Here is a 23,287-nt window from a genome sequence, read left to right as displayed (position 1 = left end):
GTCCTGGGCCTCCCCTATGCTCGAACTCACCGTAAACGAGTGCATCGCCGTGTGTTCTGTGTAACCATTATCTCTCGGTGAAAGTTTCACCGCTGAGAGGGCAGCTCACCTGGATGTACTCAGTGATGGAGTTGAACACTTGCTTGGCCACCGCCATCGCCTTGGAGAAGTTTCTGCGTCCGTGATCGTCGATGATATCTTTGCCCGAGTAGTACCAATAGAAGTCGCTGATGGATTCCTGCGGAGACAATGACATGGGCAGGGAGAGGGGAGAGGACTCAGCGGAGGAAATGTCAGATATGACGCGTGTGTCATATTTAACATGGGGAGGAAAAAAAGAGTAGATTCTTCCACTCACTATGCAAGCAGTGGAAGAATCATTTCGATCGATGCGATTAATAATCTTTAGATTTCGAATTAAACTTGTATTATTTCGGTGAGGATGTACTCGTAGATTCAACATTCTTTTGGTAGGCATCTCCATTGCATTCATGTATGTTGAACTTCTTTCGCACCGTACGTAGGCAACTCCAGTGCTGAGCCAGGGGGTAAGATATTCCACACTTCCATGGCAGTGACGAGTCTCTCCGAAGGCGAGGACATCTACTTGACTCTCCGCTGAAAAGGGTACTCATTTTATTGACACTGGAAGGGCGATATTCTGAGTTAATACGGACCAGGATGATAACATCCAAGCCTCCTGTTGGTGTATTCATTGCTGCAGCCACAGCGCCATGCAGCCACAGAAAGTCAGCCCTGAGCCAGTGGTGGACATTTAAAAATCCCATGGCAATAGCCAGGCTCTTCACAGGACAACCGCTGGATGACCTCCCACAAACCGACCCTCATTTCAGATTGCCCGCACAGACGTTGGATTGCATCGACCCCCTGGCCGGGAAGTGAACCCGTGACCTTTGCGATCGTGATGTTAGTGCTATAACCCACAGGAACATCCGGCCACTGTTATACGCTTTAAAAGCTGTTCTTTGTGGTCGCTCTGCGGGTACAATTGGCAGTCCGTGGATATAAACTGGCAGGGTTCAAGTCCGTGTCCGGGTCAACGCAGACCGACATAACGCGAAAAATACACCACGCACTGAGCAGTGACGAGTGGTCGTGCTGGCTTGTTTTGTTGCTATTGTTCCCATTTCCCGCTGTTCTCAACGACAATGTTAACGTCACCAAAGAGGAAATTGGATAGCAATATTGCGAGGGTTTTTTTCCCCCCAAAATTAACAGTTCCAAGAAGTAGACATAATCGTTTCTGATTTTTGTTCAAACGATCGTGGGTTTTTTTTAAATTTCTGAACCTTCACCATCTACATTCATTTACATGTGATTATTATTTTACTATTTGGACCATGGCTGCATCAAGGTACACGCGCTGCTCCTGCACGCATTTCATTCGTGCAGCTGGCAACACATTAACATCTCGCCACGGTGGCTAGGAGATGTTAACTACCTCGCCTGGTATACAGGAGGTCGTGTGGCTCAATCGCAACCCTGATGCCTGCTGTATATTTGGAGTGTGCGTGTCGCTCTCTCCTCGTGGTGGCGTGGATTTTTATTCAGGTCCTCCGGTTTTTGCCTCCGCTTTTAGAATCAACGTGTGCTTTGAGTATTTGACTGCTATACATTTCCACATGATAAGTCACGTATATACATCAGGAGACGATTGCTTGTGTTGCGATCGAAACGTCGTGATATTTTTCTTAATTTTTATTCTCTTTGTTTTAATTTTTATTTTTATGATTTGATTGTTATTTTTTTTTTTTCTACCTACGTGACTTTACCGAAAGACCCAAAGAATATCAATTCCTGCAGTCACGAAAGCTTTAAGTCAGGACCGGGAAAGTTCCACAAATTGAGCAACCTCAGAGTGACCGTTTCAAATAGTCATCCCAATCATAAATATGGGATGGCATTTTGAAGGCAATTATCCACATCCTGAGACAAATGCACGAGCTTGAATTGCACCATCAGCGTCACCAGCGTCAATGGAGAACACCCAGTTTGTTATTCTCAGCGTGTCTTGACACCGTGGCTTTTTAAAATATTTACGAATGTCTCCCTCGTCAAGAAGAGGGGGGCAAATTATTACAACCAAACGTGGATTACAAGTCAACAAAAACAAAGTCACGCTGTGATTATACCGATGATTGCACACACATCTTCAGAGTGCGCGGGGACTGCGCGTCCACAAAATGCGCCTTCATCTGGGGGGATTACTGCACCGTCTGCCACGCTCACCCAACCGTACAAACTGAAAACATCTGGCGGCCGCGATGGCATTTGTGCGTAGCGCTACTGTGTTACGATTGATAACAAAATGTGGGAAAAAACCAATTAAGTCCACTCAATGTCAGATCGGTAATGTCAACCTCCACAGGTGTCATTAGGCGACCCTGTAATGTCATTTGCCACGGTTATTACACAGATGCCCTTTTGGGCTGACACTCTGGCTCGCCCTCAACGTAGCTCGCGCACTCCGCGTACACCTTGACGGACGCCGATGAAGCTAAGCAACAACGCGCGCACCGCCATCACGACCTACACAGCCGCCAAAACCCGCACATTGCCGTGCAGCAGTTTAGCACCAGCGTATATATGTGCCGCTGCAGAATGTACAACCCTCGTCACTAACACGTGCTTCACACTGTATACCCAAGCCAGCCAGGGGGCGAGGTGTGTCCTGAGAAGCCGTGTTGCTGTTTTTTTTCCATTGCATAACCCGAGCCGTGCCGCTGACATCGCGGGTGCACGCCCGCCCTAGGCCTACTTGGCCCTGAGCCAGATTGATGGATTTTTGTTTCTTTTACCAGGTAAAGACCACTTAGCTTATTAGCTTCTTCTTCGTCTTCAGTAAGTGACCTGGCTATCACAAATGATAGCTCAACGAAGTGGCTTTGCCTTCCTGATCAACAGTTCCACCGAGCGTAGAACGACCATATTCTCATGGTTATATGACGCACACCATCCCCCCCCCCCCCCCCGTCCTCTCCCCCATCGCCTCCTTCATTTTAGAGCGTAAGTTGGGGGTGCATCGTATTATGTGGAAAACTAAACTTGTTCTCCTTGCACGACGTGTTTGAGTTGTAGTTGCTCGAAATTATCCTCGGGAAGACGGTTCTCTATGGGCAATACATCACCACCACGAGGACAGGAGACTCCACCAGCTGTACGCAAATCGTCCTCCCGGAGACACCGCTCCCCGGTTTAAATCGGCACGTTCATAATCATCTCCTGGACGATAACTCTCTGAAAGAAATTGTATTCTCCCCGATTATAAAACAAGGACTGTTTTTAAAAATTACCCCAAGATTCGGGGGGGTGCAAATCCTACTTTCCGGATCATCCTCGCAATGCGGAGAGTTTGCGGTTGTACGTATCGGGGCAAAGACGGTGCACCCAACCAATCGCGACGGGCTTACCTGCAGCCTCAGCAGGTAGTCCACAGTGGCGATGACAATGTTGACCGTTGTGTTGTTGCCGACTTGGGTCCGCAGGTAGTCCTGGAAGTCTGTGTGGTGCGTCGACAGGTCGGAATATTCAACGCTCCCGAAGGCGTTTGACATCGGTAACTTTGATTGGCACGGTTGGCTACGTACGGTGCGAAGGAAGCACAACGTGCATGTGAGAGATGTCTGAATCGGTCTTCACTAAATTGTCAGGGGGTTGAAACGTGCCACCCCTCGTGGATATCAATAAAAGTTAAAGTGATTTCTTGCTCAAATGAGCATGGGGGTGGTGCTCATCATCCCATTTGCAGCCCTGAGCGAATGGTAGAAATTCCACATTACAATGGCAGGGGCGAGTCTATCCATACAACAATCACTGTTCACTTCCCCGGCAAAGTGGCATTCCTTTTTATCGACCCCAGAGGGATGATGGGCCGAGGGAACCCCCCAAACGGGATTTGAACTCACGATCTAACCCAAAAACTTTATTAGGAATAATATTGGTCGCGAAAGCCTACGTGTTAAACTCACGACCTTTCCGACTGCGGACCGCTCGCTCGACCGGCGAGCCACGAGGCTCATGTGAACAAAATATATTTGTCGTGAAACCAAACCACTTGGTAAGGGGCGCACTTGGTAAGGGGCGGCACTTGGTAAGGAACGGCACTTGGTAAGGAACGGCACTTGGTAAGGGGCGGCACTTGGTAAGGAGCGACACTTGGTAAGGAACGGCACTTGGTAAGGGGCGGCACTTGGTAAGGAACGGCACTTGGTGAGGGGCGGCACTTGGTAAGGAGCGACACTTGGTAAGGAACGGCACTTGGTAAGGGGCGGCACTTGGTAAGGAGCGACACTTGGTAAGGAACGGCACTTGGTAAGGGGCGGCACTTGGTAAGGAACGGCACTTGGTGAGGGGTCGGCACTTGGTAAGGGGCGGCACTTGGTAAGGAGCGACACTTGGTAAGGAACGGCACTTGGTAAGGGGCGGCACTTGGTAAGGAACGGCACTTGGTAAGGAATGGCACTTGGTGAGGGGCGGCACTTGGTAAGGAGCGACACTTGGTAAGGAACGGCACTTGGTAAGGGGCGGCACTTGGTAAGGAGCGACACTTGGTAAGGAACGGCACTTGGTGAGGGGCGGCACTTGGTAAGGAACGGCACTTGGTAAGGAACGGCACTTGGTAAGGGGCGGCACTTGGTAAGGAGCGACACTTGGTAAGGAACGGCACTTGGTAAGGAACGGCACTTGGTAAGGGGCGGCACTTGGTAAGGAACGGCACTTGGTAAGGGGCGGCACTTGGTAAGGAACGGCACTTGGTAAGGAACGGCACTTGGTAAGAATGGCACTTGGTAAGGAACGGCACTTGGTAAGGAACGGCACTTGGTAAGGAACGGCACTTGGTAAGGAACGGCACTTGGTAATGGGCGGCACTTCGAAAGGAGCAGCACTTCGTAAAGGGGCGGCACTGTCACAGCGAAGCATTACCAGAGTTGTGACCCTCGCACAGAAGTTGTAGAAACCGGAAGAGGTCACAGGTGAAGCTGTCATCCTGCATGACCTTGTCACCTGTTGACACCAGCATCACGGTAAAGGACAGCAGCAGCGAAAAATAGTGTGCAGAATTATTACGCGCATTGTCATCATTCAACACATTGGGGTTCACTAAAATGTGGAGAGTTATGGAGAAGCATGATGCTAGCGATTGTCCGTGACCGTTTCACCTTTCCGAGGTGTTTATTTTCTCGCTCTGCCTCTTGTTGTCTCGCGAAAGCACCTTATTTAGACATTGTCCAAGAAATACGGAACAAGAGTGGGCAAATCCCTCTCTTTATTTTTACTTTTAAGAGGGTGCACAACTTTAGTTGCAACGCAAATGCAACGGTGGGAGATGGCGGGCGCTTCATGCCCCCGAGGACTAATGCCAGATTGCGGGCACCGGGTCCCGGTCCCATGCCACCGTCGCGACCTTAAACATCGGCCGTTGTGGCCATAGGCGGAGCTTGGGGCCGCACACAAGCGGAGGTGGAAATGGGCCACCCGGTCACGAACGAATGCTTCTCTCCCGAAATATTTCTAGAAAATGTTTCAAACATGCGAGCGAAATGTCATCCCATCCAGCGTCGTTTGCGAGGGAGCATCGTCGCGAAACCGGATGAGAAATCTGTTTATTTATTTGCGTCTTGGAGAAGATGCGGGTTTGTTTACTTAGCGTTCTAATCGTCGTCCATGGGCCAGAGAATAATTTGGTACCACGTAAGGTAGCAAAACTTGATTGGTCGTACCGATGTCTTTATTTACATGGCCACGAAGCACGAACTATTTGATAACGCCACTTCTCTGTTTACTGTTGATGGCCTCATAAAGAAATTGGAACCGCTAGAGCTATGCTACCCTCAGGTGGTACCGACAAATGAGATATCTGGTTTGGCTGGGCTAATGCGCTCCAAACGCGGCACGTGGGAACACACGGCTAACGTCATTGCATGCGAAAAATTGTCATAGGTACCCCTCAAACCACTCACAGGGTTAAAATTTACATGTTTTCCCATTCTGACATTTTCCTACTATATTTTTGCGAAATTAACGTGCACTAAAGGACGGCGGATAACAAAAAAATATATATAAAATTCAAGATTCACGTAGGAAACAGATTTCTTGGGAATGGATGACATTTCACCGTATGTCGTTTGTTGTTGCCGCGGCGGTGGGAGGGTTTCAAGACACGATCGCGTGCATGTCGCCAGTTAGTGAAATCCATCCAAGTGCAGTAGCGGATGTGTGCAAAAGGGATTACGAGGATGGATGGAAGGAGTGACACTCTCCCAAGCACGGCCACAGCATGCATCGCGTTGCTTGCATCCGTTGATGATCATGCGAAAGCTCTGGGGTTGCCTGGACTGGGTGGAGACGGGGCAAAGCTAGAGATGGATTGACGAGCTCTTTGGTGGGGGTTTTTTTTTTAAAAACATCATCCCAGGTTCGTGAGCTCCTGCAAACGTAACATTTCACGTTAGTTTTACGCAGAAGCGTACACAGCGGTAGGCGCTTCGTTGGAAATATATCCTGAGCACGCAATGAGTGAAGAAGGGCTGACCTCCTACCTGCTACACTATCGCACGAGGCATTTGAATGCATGAGATTACATTAGCTGTATTGATCATAAACCACATCATATTCTCCAGACCCACACGTGTATTGTTTAGCTCGGTAAATATTAAAAATAAGAGTACAGTACCTTTTTAAAAAATGCATACAGATAGTAGGTTTTTTTTTTTTATTAAACTATAATTATAAATAAGTTTGGATCACAGAATGTTAAATGTATAACTTTATATGAAACCTGTAAATATTTTTCAAGTGATATACTTGCAACATTCCCACTACAAGCATGCATACATATACGGAATGTCAGCTGTTAAGTACTAATACATATTGCATATTTATCTTAACACAATGCAATCTCGATTTTAATTGAATAGTAACTAACATAGACTCCTACACGTAAATGTACGATAGCCTTCAAATAGTCCTGAATTGTTTTAAGATGTAGATGAGTACCCATAACTTTACCCCACTGCATGCCATCTGCAGGCATGAAGGAAGTGAATTGCCAAAGGTATCGGCCCTGCTTTGGACCGGGTATTGAACCCAATACCGGTGTCTTGCGGGTCGATTATCACCTTCTATCAATCACCCCTTTTCTGCTCTCCCGTGAATGAGAGGGCAAGTTAATAAGAAACTGAATCGGTGTTCGATTGCTAATTTATTGACACATTATGTTTCTCCGTAATGCAATCGTGCGTTGCTACTTAAAAAAAATATACACGGTTTGCTCGATTGCTTTTTTATTAAGTTCTTAAAATTAGCGCACGTTAAAGGCTGTTTTAACATCGGACTCAACAGAGCTATTTTATGACTGCAGGCCTATTTTTGTGATCTGCGTTATGCATTGGTCGCTCCTGTCCCAACATTTACCCTGGCTGCCGATACGAGCATTTCCCATAATTTTAATTGTATTTGTAATTAGAAAAAAAAATGAATGGGTAATTAATTGTGAACGGTATTCAAACAGTACATTCTAATTTAGAGCATTGGTTCAAATACTAGGAGACTATGGGCCGGTTTCTCCATTCAGCTGCCTGGCAGTTCACCGGCAAGGCTGAAAGGTGATGAAACAATGAATACTCTTTGGTTCTTTCGGTAAAGTCACGTAGGTAAACAATAAAATAAAAATAAGAGATAAAAAGAGAAATAAAAAAGAATTAAAAAAAATAAAAAGTTAATTAAATCACGACGTTTCGATTGCAACACAAGTAATCGTCACACCTGATGACGATTGCAACACAAGCAATCATCACACTTGATGATGATTGCTTGTGTTGCAATCGAAACGTCGTGATTTAATTTACATTTTTTTTCTCTTATTTTTATTTTATTTTATTTTTCACCTACGTAACTTTACCGAAAGAACCAAATCTTCAAATCTAGAATGGTGAAACAATGAATGCCACAATCCGGTCAATAGTTCGCTGTACTGAACCAATGCTGCTGATTAGATGCACTCCCCGAAGGCCATGTGGCTGATGGGATGTGTGAACATTTTTTTTATTACGTATATATTTGTTTTGGTTTATGGAGGGACAAATGTGGGAAGGTGTTATTTATTTTATTATACAAATTCACCACAACAACGCTGAATGATTATTTGGTGTTAAGCACATTCTAATTAATGGTTATTATTCGGGATCACTTGGTACCTGCCTTTGGAAATCTGATTATCATTACCTGTAATGGAAGCAATGCATTACTCAACAACGCTAACCAGATATTGCATTTGCATGTATCTTGTCATACACAGGCTAGCCGTTTAAGTTGAAAACTAATTAAAGCTTTATTGTTTATTAATTCCGACTACAATTACTCTTAGCAAGCAACCTGCCACCACCTCTTTGCAAATTGCAAGTAAAATGTTTCGTAAGTAAAAAAAATCACTTGACAAGCTTAATCATGGTGCTCGTACAATGCATAGACATTGTACAGAGTCACTGATTTGGGGGCACAATTTGTAAAAGTTCCGTGATACAAGTTGGAATCAGATGTTACACCCACGAGGCTCACTTAATGGACTGCTTCGTCAGGCTTGTTCGTCACGCACAATTACGCGCAGCAGTGGTAGACTCATGATAACGGATGCAAAAGTATTATAAATAACATTACCCATGCCTGAAAACCTCCCTTCGATTATATTAGCCATACATAATTTCGATTTAAAGCTTTCGTGACTGCAGGGATTCATCTTCTTGGTTCTTTCGGTAAAGTCACGCAGAATGGAAATAGTAAAATAATAAAAATAAAACATAATAAAATAATTCTCACTTATTATTTTATTATGTTTTCTTTTTATTATTTTATTATTTCCATTCTACGTGACTTAATAAATAAAACATAATAAAATAATTCTCACTTATTATTTTATTATGTTTTATTTTTATTATTTTATTATTTCCATTCTACGTGACTTAATAAATAAAACATAATAAAATAATTCTCACTTATTATTTTATTATGTTTTCTTTTTATTATTTTATTATTTCCATTCTACGTGACTTTACCGAAAGAACCAAGAAGATAGCCATACATACTTTTGTAATCATCAGAAAACAAATGTTGTTTTTCTTCTTCTGAGTGATTGCATATTTGTGACGAGAGTCTGCGCCGAAGATGCGCTGACAGCAGGTCTGTTTCATCAACTATCGCCGTGAATATATGTGGTACCCAGAAAATAATAAGGCATTTCAAGTAGAACGACGTTGTTAAGCAACACGATGCAGTGTGAGAAGAAGCCTACGTTGGTGCGTTTATTTACCTAAAAGAAATACCCCCGATAAGACTTGATTTAAAAAAATGTCATCACATTCTCGCAGACAACATTCATACAACAAGTTGCATTTTTTATAAATATGAAGACTTCAGGCCTGCAGCTGAGGAGGGCACTGATGAATGGCAAGCAATACCATTTCCAATTTTGGGAAATTATTCTTACTTACAAACGTCATGCAATATACCTACAAAAGTGTTGAATCCAACGTGATAAAAGTTTTAATACGATTCTTACTTTTCCAGTGATTGGGATTCATCTTTTTAAATTATTGAAACTCTGTCATCTTGGTGTACAGCGTGCGTGCTTAGTCTCGCTTGTCAATCCGCTGCTGGATGAGGGCCTCCTCCCCGCGCTCCTTTGTGAGCCGTATTTCGTTTGCCATACTTCACCACGCCGGTCAGTGCGGGTTTGGCAAAGACGGAGGGACAGCAGAGGAAGACCACGTGCTACGGCGTGTGGTGTTCGCCGATCCAAGCGCTATCCAGGCTAAAACCTGCTTAGCTTCACAAACCTCACGAGGCCGGCCGTGGTCCGGGTGATTTTGTCACAGGCGTGAATTTTTTGGTCACAATCGTTTATTCGTAACTCTGTGTGTGCGTGTGATTGTTCCATAGATCGAACAGCTGTTTTAGCCAATTGTAATTGTTTTGTTGTGGGGTCCTACGTGCATTGAAACTGGAGGACAGTCAAAACTTTCAGACAGTGGATTATTAAAAAATATATATTTAAAAGTCATGATTACTTATTTCATTTTCTCTCGAGTAATACTATACATGAAAGCTAATTTTGTAATAAGGACTGCAAACTTAAGATGGCTCCAGATTTTCCATTTTAAATGCAATCACAATGACTTAAGTAAGGTCCTCTGTGAAACCTCACGAGGGGCTACTGAGATTCCACAACTGTTTGATAATTAGTCATTTTAATAAAAAAAATTCCATGGGAAACCCCACTGAGTCTCAAGTTAATTGTTTTTTATGCTTGCCGAATTTCTTGCATTTCTTGCATGCGGATTGCCACTTTGGATGGCCTCACAAAAAGTGTGCGCGATGGGAACTATTTCTCCTTTGCCGTCCCACCTCGTCACTCAGAAGGCAGGGCGTCCCCCCCCCCCCCAACATTCTGCGTGACGGGAGTCTCTTGCTAGAACTGATGATGCAGGGCTGTCACCTTTGCACGAGCCAACAACCGTGACTTCAAAGCCGCTGGACATTATAGAACAGTTCGGCATGTCTTCTTGGTTCTTTCGGTAAAGTCACGTAGAAGGGAAATAATAAAATAATAAATAATAAACCATAATAAAATCATTCTCACGACGTTCCGGCCACAACGCAAGCAGCCGTCATCAGGTGAAAAACAGGTCTGTAGAGACAGACTCTGTCTTCTCGACAGACCTGTTCTTCACCAGAGGACGGCTCTGTCTTCTCGACAGACCTGTTCTTCACCTGAGGACGGCTGCTTGCGTTGTGGCCGAAACGTCGTGAGAATTATTTTATTATGTTTTATTTTTATTATTTTATTATTTCCCTTCTACGTGACTTTACCGAAAGAACCAAGAAGATGAATCCCTGCAGTCACGAAAGCTTTCAATCGAAAAAGTTCGGCATGTCTTGAATAACCCTTTTCCACTGGCACATCCGAGTGGAGTCGGCACGAGGCCAAGCAGGGCCAGGGGCGGGGCCAATGACTTGTTCGTTACGTGTGACGTCCGTCAGAACACAGCGAGAACACAGCTGTGCCGCGGTGGCGAGGTGTTAACTGCCTCGCCTGGTATGCAGGAGGTCGTGGGTTCGATCCCAACCCTGACTCTCTCCTCCTCGTGGTTCCATGGAATTTTTTCCAGGTCCTCTAGTTTTTCCCTCCACGTTTAGAAACATGCGTTTAAAGTATTTGGCTGCTATAAATTTCCACGCGATAAGCCACTTAGTTGAGCTATCATTTGTGGCCAGGTAGCTTCCGAAAAAGAGCTTTATAGCTCAGTGAGCCTGAACTGGTAAAATAAAACAAAAGTTTAGTTGTAGTTTTACATGGCGTCACCGCATCATCTACATGAATTTCGACTTATTCTTTGCAAGTGACGTCAATCTAGCGCCACCCGTGCAGTGGAGAACTGGAATCAGAATTGTGAATTGGGACTACTGAATTTGTCAACGATATTTGGATTGTCACACAAGAACATGATGTATTATTCTTGGGAATCCGTAGATTATGCCTGCAATGTACTATAGACATGTGTGCGAGATGCGAAAATTATTATGTTTTATTTATTGACAATCACTAACCTCAAAAATGCCCTCAACACCCGCAGGTCGGAATCTCACAAGTTCAAGAATTAAATGTGTCCATGCCACATCATCAAGGCAGACTGACAAAGATTTAGTTGGAACACGCAGTGCAAAAAAAAACGTTAATGAACAAAATCTGCAAATTAAAACACACGACACGGTGCCCATTAACACGTACTCGTGATAAAAATAAATAAAAATAAGATAATGACATGGCAAGTCATTGTTAAATTTCACTGTGCAGCTTCAAAACAACGCTATGCTGTGCACTTTAATCGTGGAACATTGACACTCGCCTGACTTGCCCGTTTGCGCCGATTATTCTTTAGGGCCCTTCTTTGCGGCAGTGGCCATGCTGATCTAAACTGGTTCGAGCCGAGTACAGTGCCAGATCTCTCTGTTCAATTGTTGGCGTGTCTGTCTGTCTGCGCGTGTGCTTTATGTATGAGAGCGGTGGTTCGGCGGTTAAGAGCGCTCCACTACGAACCCGGCGACCCGAGTTCGATTCTCGCTCACGGCCAACACCAGTGACGAATATCTGAACCGGTCTTGAGTACCTGATGCGACTCAGCCTCAAATGAGTACGTGGCGCGATGTGTAGTAAACATCGCCACTCAGGAAACGTAGGCAGCCAGGCGTGGTGTCGGACACCCAGCCCCTCGTGTGCCGTGCCAGCTTTCGTAGGTGCTCACTAACAGCACTTGTCCCAACAGCCTGTTAAGGCTATAGGGGAATCTTTGTCTCGTGCTTATTTATGAGATCTAACAAAATAAATTCAATTAAACTGAGAACACCATCTGGGTGGTACTGTGGTTGGTGGAATCAACTTGACAGTTGGAGCATTGCGAGCACATCCTCAACTAGAGATCAAACTCAGCCGATCATCATTCCACGGATGATGAAAAAAAATGATTACCATATTGTGGGACATCAACAGTGATTTTCTTGGAAAGTGACTGACCACCGCCATATGATTGTGGCATTGATACTACTGGCTCAGACCAACAAATAGACGAGTGGTAACTGGTTGGAAAAAAGAAAATCCATGCCTTCTGTGTCATAGCAATGCGCAGATGGCATGGATTTTCCGGCATGAGTCCAGGCCTAAACCTGCTGACCGTGATTAAACCCAATGCTGAAGTGAAACACACTGATGGTCTCACTGGCCATGATCAAACAAGGTTCTCAAGTGTAATGTGTGGATGGCCTCGGGGCTTTTCACTGATCATGGTATTTATATAAATAGATAACATATAAATTTCGATTTAAAGCTTTCGTGACTGCAGGGATTCATCTTCTTGGTTCTTTCGGTAAAGTCACGCAGAAGGGAAGTAATAAAATAATAAAAATAAAACATAATAAAACAATTTTCACGACGCTTCGGCCACAACGCAAGCAGCCGTCCTCAGGTGAAAACCAGGTCTGTCAGACGCTGTCGCCTCGACAGACCTGGTTTTCACCTGAGGCGACAGCATCTGACAGACCTGGTTTTCACCTGAGGACGGCTGCTTGCGTTGTGGCCGAAGCGTCGTGAGAATTGTTTTATTATGTTTTATTTTTATTATTTTATTACTTCCCTTCTGCGTGACTTTACCGAAAGAACCAAGAAGAAGATAACATATAAATTAAAGTTTTCACTTGGCTGTCAGACAGCATGATGGATTCGTAGTTAATAACTGTCTACGCAACATCAGGGAGCCCCGCCTGGTTTCTGGACAAGATAGATCAATTGGAGACCGCAGATGTCATTCCATAATGTCAGTCAGGTGCGGAGTTGGTCGCAAACCATTTGGAGCCCTAAGCACAAGCTATTTTTGCGTGCATCAAGTAACTATGAACATTATACGACGGACGAGCAGCATCACTTGCTTATGTCACGGTTGTGTGAAATAAGTTGCCGACTCGACTAATTACGAGAATTGATCATTGTGATGGTGCAATTTAATAGCGTTATAGAATGATAAAATGATGATATTTGAATCGGAATTTGATCCGGTGCACTCCAATTTTTTCTCATAAATCTGGAGTCCCCTACCCCCCCTTGAGCTGCTTAGTTTGCTTAGTGTCACAGTTGCTGGGCACCGGCGAGGCGCTACCAAACTGGGCCCTCAAAGAGTCCCGTGTCACATTTGAAATGAAAATGAGTGACAAAAAAACAATCCCAAAATCGATGATTCCACTTGAGAAAAACTGAGAGGTGTTTGACGGGTGCCGAAATGTGGAAGTACGCCACCGAAACTACGTGTGAAAACCGGTAACCGAATTCCAAAGTGAGACAATCAAATTCTGTAACTCTGAGCGGGACGGCCAGGCGAGTGTTAATGCCCTGCGAGACACCATGCAAAGTGCAAAGAACGAAAGACGCAGTACGATAACAACCTGCCACAAATCGGGACGCGAAAAAAAGCAGCTGTAATTACCCTGTTCGTGAGAAATGACTAACGGAACACGTGTCGACAACACAAAGGGCATGGAGGACGGTGAAGGAAGAAACAAAGGGGACAGCAAAATGAACAGAAAAAAGAAACAGTTAGACAGAAAAACAAGTATTAAAACTGTAAGCGCACACAAATGACGATGTGTATGGGAGACGCAGCCTGCAATCGCGGGGATGACGGACACGGCTCGGTTGGAGGCTCCCTCCGTCATTGACAAAGGCGGCGTGGGGTTTTTACGGACACCATTGCACATCCATACACATATGCATTTGTATGTACAGCTATATGAGCAAATGAAACCATGCGAACAGTTGTTGCCTTTCCCTATCAGACGCAGGATAGCCTCACGGATTCTCGACATTTGGGTGAGGGTGGGGCAGCGGGGTTTCTGTTTAGGGTGCTTGTGCAGACGTTTTGGAGGTGCCCACACTTGACCTCACCACACACGATGTTCCGATCGACTAACTATGGAGTGCCCATTTATGCTGCTGGGTGGGCAGAAGTTGGGGGCGTGAGTGGGGCGGGCGGGGGGTGGTTAAATAGCTTGCCGAAATCATGGGACCTCCTTTGCCAGTAGCAAAATATCAGAATAGGTTTTCCCCCTATGGTCTAACACCGTTTTGAGACGAGGCTCGAAAGAAAACTGTCTCTGGTGTGAACCAATCAGTTTCAAAGACACTGCATATATTATCAGGGTATGTTTTTTGTTTGCATTCTGACCACAAGTATTGTGGTTAATGCAGACGTGATTCATAGTAAAAGGTTTCAGTTTGGTGTTTTAACATCTTAACACCTGTTTTGTTATTTTTGGTTCAGTTCGGTAAAGTCACGTCGAAGGGAAACCCTATTCTCACAGCTTGCCGATAGCTCTAACTGCCGTGCCGCGAGATCGGACCGATGATCTCCGTATATCTTTCGCAAGCCCAGCGTGCTGACCATCACACGGAGGCAGAGCATATCCCTGCTCAATCGTACTCGAACAATATTCGCCTTCAGATTTTCAGCACCGGACCTGACAGCGTCTCCCAGTAATAATTAACCCAGCAGAAGGATTTGAGAAGTTCTGCGGCAGTTTACTTCATTAGCTGATGCCCAAACGGATGTACGTGTGTTGAAATTATTTCGCAGCGTACGTAGCCAGCCTTGCTAATCGGAGGTGCACGGGAAGGACAACAAACTAAACACAAAAAGCAGTTCTAAAGAAATGAGTTTTCAATCTAGATGATTGAAAAGTGCAAAGCTCCCAGTGGCTTCCTAATATCGGAGGGAAGAGCGTTCCAGACGGCCGCGGAAGCGCATCTGAAAGCGCCGCGTGATGCGGTGACCGTCTTTGTTCGATGGCCAGGCAAAAGCCGCTGCTGCGAGGATGACCGGAGTTCGCGTGATGATGGTGTGATGCTCATTGACGACATCCACGAGGCATCGCGGTTCATTTGCGACAAGCACTTTGTGTGTAATGAGTGAATGGCTGGCAAACATCTGGCAGATCGCTTTTCGGAAAGCCCCGCGGAGAAATGTCGGGCTAATTTAGGCAAGTCCACGTGGAGATCGCTCGTTTGCAGAGACCACTTGACGTGGCGAACTGAAGGCATCACCCGGGGCGCTGGTGTGTACACTGGCGTAAGCGTGATTGCAATTTGTGCAATTACGCTGGTGCGGAATGCATTGTTGTTCGCGTATCTATGCGCGTGTCGCCGTAAGTGTAGGTGTGTTGGTGTTGATATCATATATACAGAACTTATGGTGTCCGTGGACCTATTACCCGCAGCTCCTATAATTATCAATGGCAGCTCTCGGCTCCGCGCAAACTCCTATTATACGCGGCCCTATGGTAATTATCCATGATTTTACCCATAATGCACAGCAAAGAAGTTTCCTAATACTCGTATTTTTTGCGGATAAGAGGAATCACGCATGAAAATCATCGCATTATCCGCACTTTTTTTTTTTTTACCCCATGGATAGGAGGATTCAAATTTGCGGTGGATAATAGGATCAGCGATATTGGTCGCCCAAACCAGCGCAGATACGAGGATTTTCCTGTACGTTGAAATTGCAGCGGTGGCCTCATGGTTAAAGCTAGTATTGGCAACAACCGACAGTCAAAAAGGCATTACCCTACGAACCTCGGTCACCTGAGTTTGATTCCCAATCACGGTCGACATCAGTGACTGTTATCTGAATCTGTTCTGGGCACCACCTAGATTTACTCAAACCTTAAACGAGTACCTGATGTGGTGGCATGTAAACATGAGCAAGTGAGGGCCGGGCGTGGTCACTAGCCACACTGTGCTGAGGTTAATAGGTGCTCGCTAACAACGCAGTCGACCCGGGTTCGATTCCCGCTCACGGCCAACACCGGTGACGATTATCTGAACCGGCTTAGGCCTCCCCTAGGTCGACTCAGCCTCAAATGAGTACCTGGCCTGGTGTGTAAACATCGCCGCTGGTCGTGGTGCTGAACACCCGCCACCTGTGTAAGTAGGCTACATGGCTGACCTTCGCCTTTGTTTTGTATGCATCTGTACGAGTGTGTAATGTGTGCGTATGTGTACGAGTATGTAATGAGTGCGTATGTGTAGGAGTGTGTAATGAGTGCTTATGTGTACGAGTGTATAATGTGTGCGTATGTGTAGAAGTGTGTAATGCGTGCGTATGTGTAAGAGTGTGTAATGAATGCGTATGTGTAGGAGTGTGTAATGAGTGCTTATGTGTACGAGTGTATAATGTGTGCTTATGTGTACGAGTGTGTAATGAGTGCGTATGTGTACGAGTGTGTAACGCGTGCGTTTTGCGGTGTGCACTGCGATACGACCCGGTGGCGAAACGGCGTGGTAACGCCTAGCGACGATCTAATTCGCCAAATACAAGCCAGCAGGGCATATCGACGCACATCGGTGGTGGCGGCGTCGTTGTTAGGTGGCGGTGGTGGTGGCAATGCCACGGCGGATTTGGTACGTACGAGTCTAACGTCAAAAAAAAATTAAAGAGGCAACGAAGCCGACGTAAACATTTGTCTCGATTAGTGAGCTCCCAATGAAGACGGGCAAGCGATCTGGCAGGCCGCGGTGAACCACTGCGTACAACGCCGGATGCGATGCGTTAAAATTTTCTTCCACGGCCGCTTGCTAAACGGCAGAAATTTCGTCGCCCATCGGCCAATCAGAAGCCTGCAAGGCGCGGGCTGTGGAGACGGAATTACGCTGCGAGACGGATGACGTTTTCACCGTTCTGTCATTCTCTCATCCTGTCCGTGGGACAGTCGCTCAGATTAGTGGGTGGAGAAAGGTGGCGACGTTCGCATCTCAAGACGAGCGCGCGTGCATATGCATGTGTGTGTGTGTGTGGACGTGTGTGTGTGTGTGAACGTGTGTGTGTGTGGGGAGCGGTGGTGCAGCGGTTAGCACGCTGCGTTACAAATCCGGTGACCCGAGTTCGATTCCTGCTCATGGCCAACACCGGTGACGATTATCTGAACTGGTCCTGGGCCTCCCCTAGGTCGACTCAACCTCACATGGGTACCTGATGCGACGTGTAAACATCGTCACTGGAGAGACAAAGGCGGCCGGGCATGGTGCTGGCCACCTACCCCCTCATGACCTCGTGCCCATGCCGACATTCATAAGTGCTCACTAACAGCACTTGCCCCAACCGTCTGTTCAGGCTATATGGGGAATCTTTGCCTTTTGTGTCGTGCAAACGTTATGCCCGCATTTATATTCTCTGGCGTGCTCTCGTCAGTGGGTGCGTGAAGGCAAGACAACTAATGAATAATCCAACCCCACGTGCCCCCACTGCTCACCCAGCCAGACGCTTGCTTCAAGGCAGTCTCAAGAGGAAATGCCTCTGCCAACCACTCCGCCCCCCCCCCACCCCCCCGATCGCCCCAAAAAAAACACTACTGAACTACAACCTCCCAAACGGTCTTCTCCCTGGTGGCGTTTCCACAGCGACATCTGAAATCTCAGCGCTTTAGGGGGCCACTGCCAACGAGATGGGGGTAGTCGTGAAGACTCCAACCGATTCACTCCGATCACCTGCTCAATTGCGGTCCGTCGCCTCCGTATCACTCTTCTGTCACCGCCACTGAGATGGGAGGTGGTCGTGGAAACTCCAACACAACAGAGCAGAGATGATCTGGTGCCCACCAATTCACTCCGGTCACCTGCTCAACTGCGGTTCATCGCCTCCTTATCGCTCTTCTATCACGGCTACTGCTGCCGCCATGGTTACTGTTCCTACAAACTTGACTCATCCGCTCCTGCCACCCACGTTGATGAACTCTGTCCTATCAGCCTAACGGTGCCATCTCATCCATTTTGTGTGGAACCACCACCACACACAAACACACACCGCCGGTCAGAACGCTCATCTCTCTGCTTCCCTCCCCTCACCGCCCATCTTTAGAATTCCCTCCATTCGCGCCTGGGCAGCCGCCGGGTTAACTCAGCCTTAAATTACTACCTCGTTTGATGTGTGACCATCACCACCGTGGGAAGACAAAGGCAGCCGGGTGAGCGTGGTGCTAGCAACACCGCCCTTTTGTGTGCCATGCCGTCCTAACAGATGCTCACTAACAGCGCTTGCCCCAGCGTACTATAAGGGATGTTTGTATTTATTTATTAAATCGCGTATCTCCATAGAGTTCAAACATATGCAATCAGTTTACACACACACACACACATATGTAGAAGAGTTAAATTATTCACTGCCCTTTGTCAATCCAATGATGGATGAAGGCCTCACTTTGCTGTGGCTGTCAAGGTGGTTGTTCGACCATACTTCACCAGGCTGGTCAGTGTGAGTTTGTGAAGGGGGCTCTGGCCCGGTTGAGATATCACTCGGCACAGATATTAGCCGTGGCTGGGAATCAAACTCCAGTTGCCAGGTTTTATAGTGCAGTGCGCTAACCACTGCACCCCCCGCCCCAACACACATGTACAATGTTTACTACTTTGTACTGTTCGCCAAAAAGCGAAGAGTACAACGAAAATGCACGTATTAGAGCATTTATAGATTTCTATGTTTATAACTAGATATATATAGCATTGTCTTTACTGGCCTAACAATGGTGAGACTAGGCCATGAAGTAGGCTGTCTGTGCAGTAGGCCATATATTATCAGAGCGTGTTTGTTTGCATATTCGCCATAATTAGTGTATGTGATGGTTAATGCAGACTTGATTCCTTGCAAAAGGTAGCTATTTGGTGTTTGAACATCTTGACACCTATTTTATTTCCAGAAAAAGTAAAACCTCTTCTTATTTTTTATACGTATGACATCCACTCTGCATAGGGTTCCGATAACAACGGTTTGTTTGGCTGTTTAGAACAAACGCGTGTGCAACTTGTTTCTTAGTTTTGGTAAATAGGTGTTCAGGAAAGTGTATAAATAGGTTGGTGGGAGAGTTAGACAACTGGTTAGTGGGAGGGTTTAATCGGAAAGAGGAGAAGCTTCATTTACTTGGGACACTGAGGGTGAGGGAGGTCCTACGCATGATGCGATGCTCACCTCTGGGAAACTTAGCAGTCACGATTCCCAACAAAATAAACAACATCCCAGAACGGGAATCGTAACGATACAATACATTTCGACCGTGAGCACAAACTCTCATGCCGCTACAAAATAAAGCATCCCTTTCTTGTGCACATTCCCTGGGAGATTTAGCCAGATGGACTCTTAAGAGGCAGGGGTACTCACACTTTACCCCACCACATTGGACTGCCAAATGACGAGGATTGAAGCCATCGTGGCTGTGACTCCATATTGGCACTTGTCTTAAGATTATTTGGTTGCTCTAAATTTCCACGTGATGAGCCACTTTCTTTAGCTATCATTTGTGGCCAGGTCGCAAAAGAGCTACATAGCTCAGTGAGCCTTATCTGCTAAAATAAAAATATAGTTTATAGGACTGTGATTCCACGTTTGCTATTGGCTCCACACAATCATAATTTAGAACATCTTGTCAGCCACTGCTGGATGAAGGCCTCCCCATGCCAATGCCGGTCGCAGGGATTTGTTTGATCTCACGTCACCATGCTGGTCAGCGCCGGTAGGATCAAGAGGGTAACGGGTCGAGGAGCGGTTCACATATGACACTCGCCACTGATGATAGCCGGGGCCGGGACTCGAACCCACATCGCTGGGTTCACAGCACCTAACATTGCTCCACTATGGCTCTCCGTACCCCCCCCCCCCCACCAAGCTACCTACACATATTAAATAACATTAACTTCAATTATTAGTTATTTAATAAGGCAAAAGAGCCGATTGAGAATCATGTCTTCCGCAAGGAAGGAGCGGGTTACCATTTGCTAAACAATGACAATTCCGAAAGCAAACACTTTGTAGTTCAGTTGCAGATGTATTTTTCACGTTTTTTTGTTTGCGCGACCAAAACACGTTGACCTACTGCCGTAAGTTGTACAAAGAAAACAACCCCCACTGCTTACACAGATGCCGAACATAACCAGCGGTGGCTTTTGTTGTTTTTTGTTGTCATGAAAACCGAGATAATTCTCTGATAATTCTGTGAATATTGGCTTAAAGCTTTCGTGCAGGAATTAATATTCTTTGGGTCTTTCGGTAAAGTCACGTAGATAGGTACAAATTAATACAAATTTATTTTATATTGGTACAAATTAATAAAAATAATAAATTTTATATTCATTATTTTTATTAAGCGGAAAGGCTAATAAAAATAATAAATATTATATTCATTATTTGTATTAATTTTTACCTATCTATGTGACTTTACCGAAAGACACAAAGAATATGAATTAGCTGCATGTTAAACGTACTCCCGTCTTTCGGCCAAATCACAGAAGATGGGCCTACGAATCGAACTGTCTGGCTTCCTTCAACACCACAAACAACCGCCACAACGCTACGAGAACCGGGGTGGTGGGCGGCGCGGGGGAAACATAAAACGTCTACCTGCACGCGCGCGCAATTAACTCGCGCATTCGCAGACACGGGCCACGTTCATTTAAAAATCATACTTCAAAGGGGGAAGGGCGAGGGTGGGGAAGAGGAGAAAAAAAGTAGGCAATTATTAAAATGACACAGGAGGGGGGGGGGTGAAAGAGAACAGGCGAGGAGAGAGACGTTTGAACGTTTTTGGAGTGCGGAGCGGTGAGCGCTACCCACCTGATCCTTCCTCCGTTACCATACCTAGCCCCTCCGCTTTGTTCTGCCGCTCAAAAGCATTCAGATCCAGAACGCTGCATCGTTGGGAGAGGGGCACATGGGTTTTGCAGAAGGGGAAAAGAGGAAAACATGACAATGATACTGATCGTTATTATTACATTATAATAAAGGTTTTTTTTGGGGTGAGATCGCGTAAATATATAAATGTGTCGTTAAACCGGCTACCACCCGACACGGCCAATTGGGAAGGTTTGTGTCGGGTGGTGGCGGGTTTAACGACACATTTATATCTATATTTACGCGATCTAACCCAAAAAAACTGTATTATGGATGATATTGGTCGTGAAAGCCTACTACGTGTTAACTATCAAAAGCATATTATTACGACCGATAACCAAACACCACATCAGTTTAACACAGCCAAATAGTAAGGTTTGACACGTAAACAGAACATGCCAATTCGTCACTAGTACAGCACACCGGTGTGTTGGAGAGCAAAGCCACAACATTTACAATCTGAGTACGACGTTTTCGCCAGTAATCACAACCAGCTTCATCAGGCGACGGCGTCACTATTCGTCATCATTTCGCTTTGTGCAAGTTCTTTGTTGCGTGTTTCACTTGGGTATTTATTGCTTCCTTGCAACAATTTTTTTTTTACCCAAACTCTTATCTGCTGCTGCACCACTATGTTGCTGGCCGCATTACCACTTTGGGCCTCTGCTCAGCAACCGTGATTATAAAATAATGATATCACCTGAGACTGAATGTATTTACTGGCTGACTTCTCACAAATTGGTATAAATTTTATCGACCCCGAATGGCTGATGGGCTGAGTTGATGTCCAACTGTGATTTCAACTTACAAACTTTCCTACATGAAGTCCAATACGCTAACCTCAACACCACCCATAATATATTACGTATAAAAACACGACCAACGTAATAATATCACAATTAACTATATCATTTTTATCTTTACACAATATACATTTTTGCCCATTTACATGTGACTGCTTGGTCCAAGAGGTCGAAAAATTACATTGCAGGTCTTTAAATAATAATATGTGCACATTTGATATGTTTTTCCATTTATTTGAATGACTGTAAATCCATAAGAAAATACAATTTAAATAAATATATATATTTTTCCCGAATCACACAATGTAAAAAATATATGTATTTATATGATTGCTTGCGCCGGCAGATGAATTATTGCATTGCAAGTCTTCACACAATAATAATAATAATATTCAATTGTTGGTAGTATGGCAACCGGGCCCATACATAGATAGCAATGAACTTCGGATCTCCGCGTCGAATCATAATAATAGCATGCACGCATCGCCAAACGTATAACATTTGTGTGACGTCAACTAAAAGCACGCAAAAAAAATCATTCCGAAGACATTTAATCTTGTGGTCCAAAACGGGACAGCCTACCACATCCCCCTCTAGACCAGAAGCTTCTCAGAGTGAACAATCAACGTTTCTGTTAACATTCCAAATTAACGTTTTATTTCGACAGGAACATTTTGTTTTATTGCGGGGGATGGAGGCGCTCACGCGGCCACATCAATCAGGGGGCAGCAATTTCCCTGGCGTTGCATTGTGGAAACGCCTGCAAGTCTCGCGCGCTCCGCGTTTAGCGCGTGACCTGCCCCGACGCCGTGTGACTGGCGGGCCAGCAAAGGCGGCCAGTCGGCCCGGCTGGGATATGTTCCATCTCGATATGCAGAAGAGAGTTTGTCAAAGTTGACACCGACTGGCTCTTTTTGGGTTGGGTCGATTCCACCTTAAACGAGCACTGGGCTGGGGCTCCCAGCGTCAACCTTTAGGGGGTTGGGGGGGGGTGGCTATATCCAGTGGTGTAAATTCCATGTTATCATAGCAGTGGCGAGTATCGCCAGGAAATGACCGAGGCTCACCTCTCTTTTCTATTTTAATTATGCCAATGGGCTGATGGAATGAGTAGACGACCGCCTGGGATTTTTACTGGCCACATTTGCCAAAAATAATGAAAATGTATGCTTTCAGATTTTTAATTTTTTTTAAACGTTGTCAATTAATTGCTGC

At 45.5% G+C, this 23,287-nt stretch overlaps 1 protein-coding gene across 1 annotated transcript in view; it reads right to left on the bottom strand.

Moving 5' to 3' along the window:
- The window catches only part of LOC144734625 (ryanodine receptor 2-like), a 260,955-nt gene that overhangs the window by 95,153 nt on the left and 142,515 nt on the right, over positions 1-23,287 (bottom strand). The window contains exons 85-88 of the mRNA XM_078616894.1: positions 21,213-21,286; positions 4,945-5,025; positions 3,432-3,520; positions 110-238 (exon numbers count right to left, since the gene is read on the bottom strand). Coding sequence (XP_078473020.1) covers positions 110-238; positions 3,432-3,520; positions 4,945-5,025; positions 21,213-21,286 — 373 coding nt within the window. The remainder of the gene's footprint in view (positions 1-109; positions 239-3,431; positions 3,521-4,944; positions 5,026-21,212; positions 21,287-23,287) is intronic.

Source organism: Lampetra planeri, chromosome 52, assembly GCF_965212315.1.
Source record: "Lampetra planeri chromosome 52, kcLamPlan1.2.h2, whole genome shotgun sequence".
Taxonomy (NCBI): Eukaryota; Metazoa; Chordata; class Hyperoartia; order Petromyzontiformes; family Petromyzontidae; genus Lampetra; species Lampetra planeri.
This window is presented reverse-complemented; position numbering and strand designations above follow the sequence as displayed.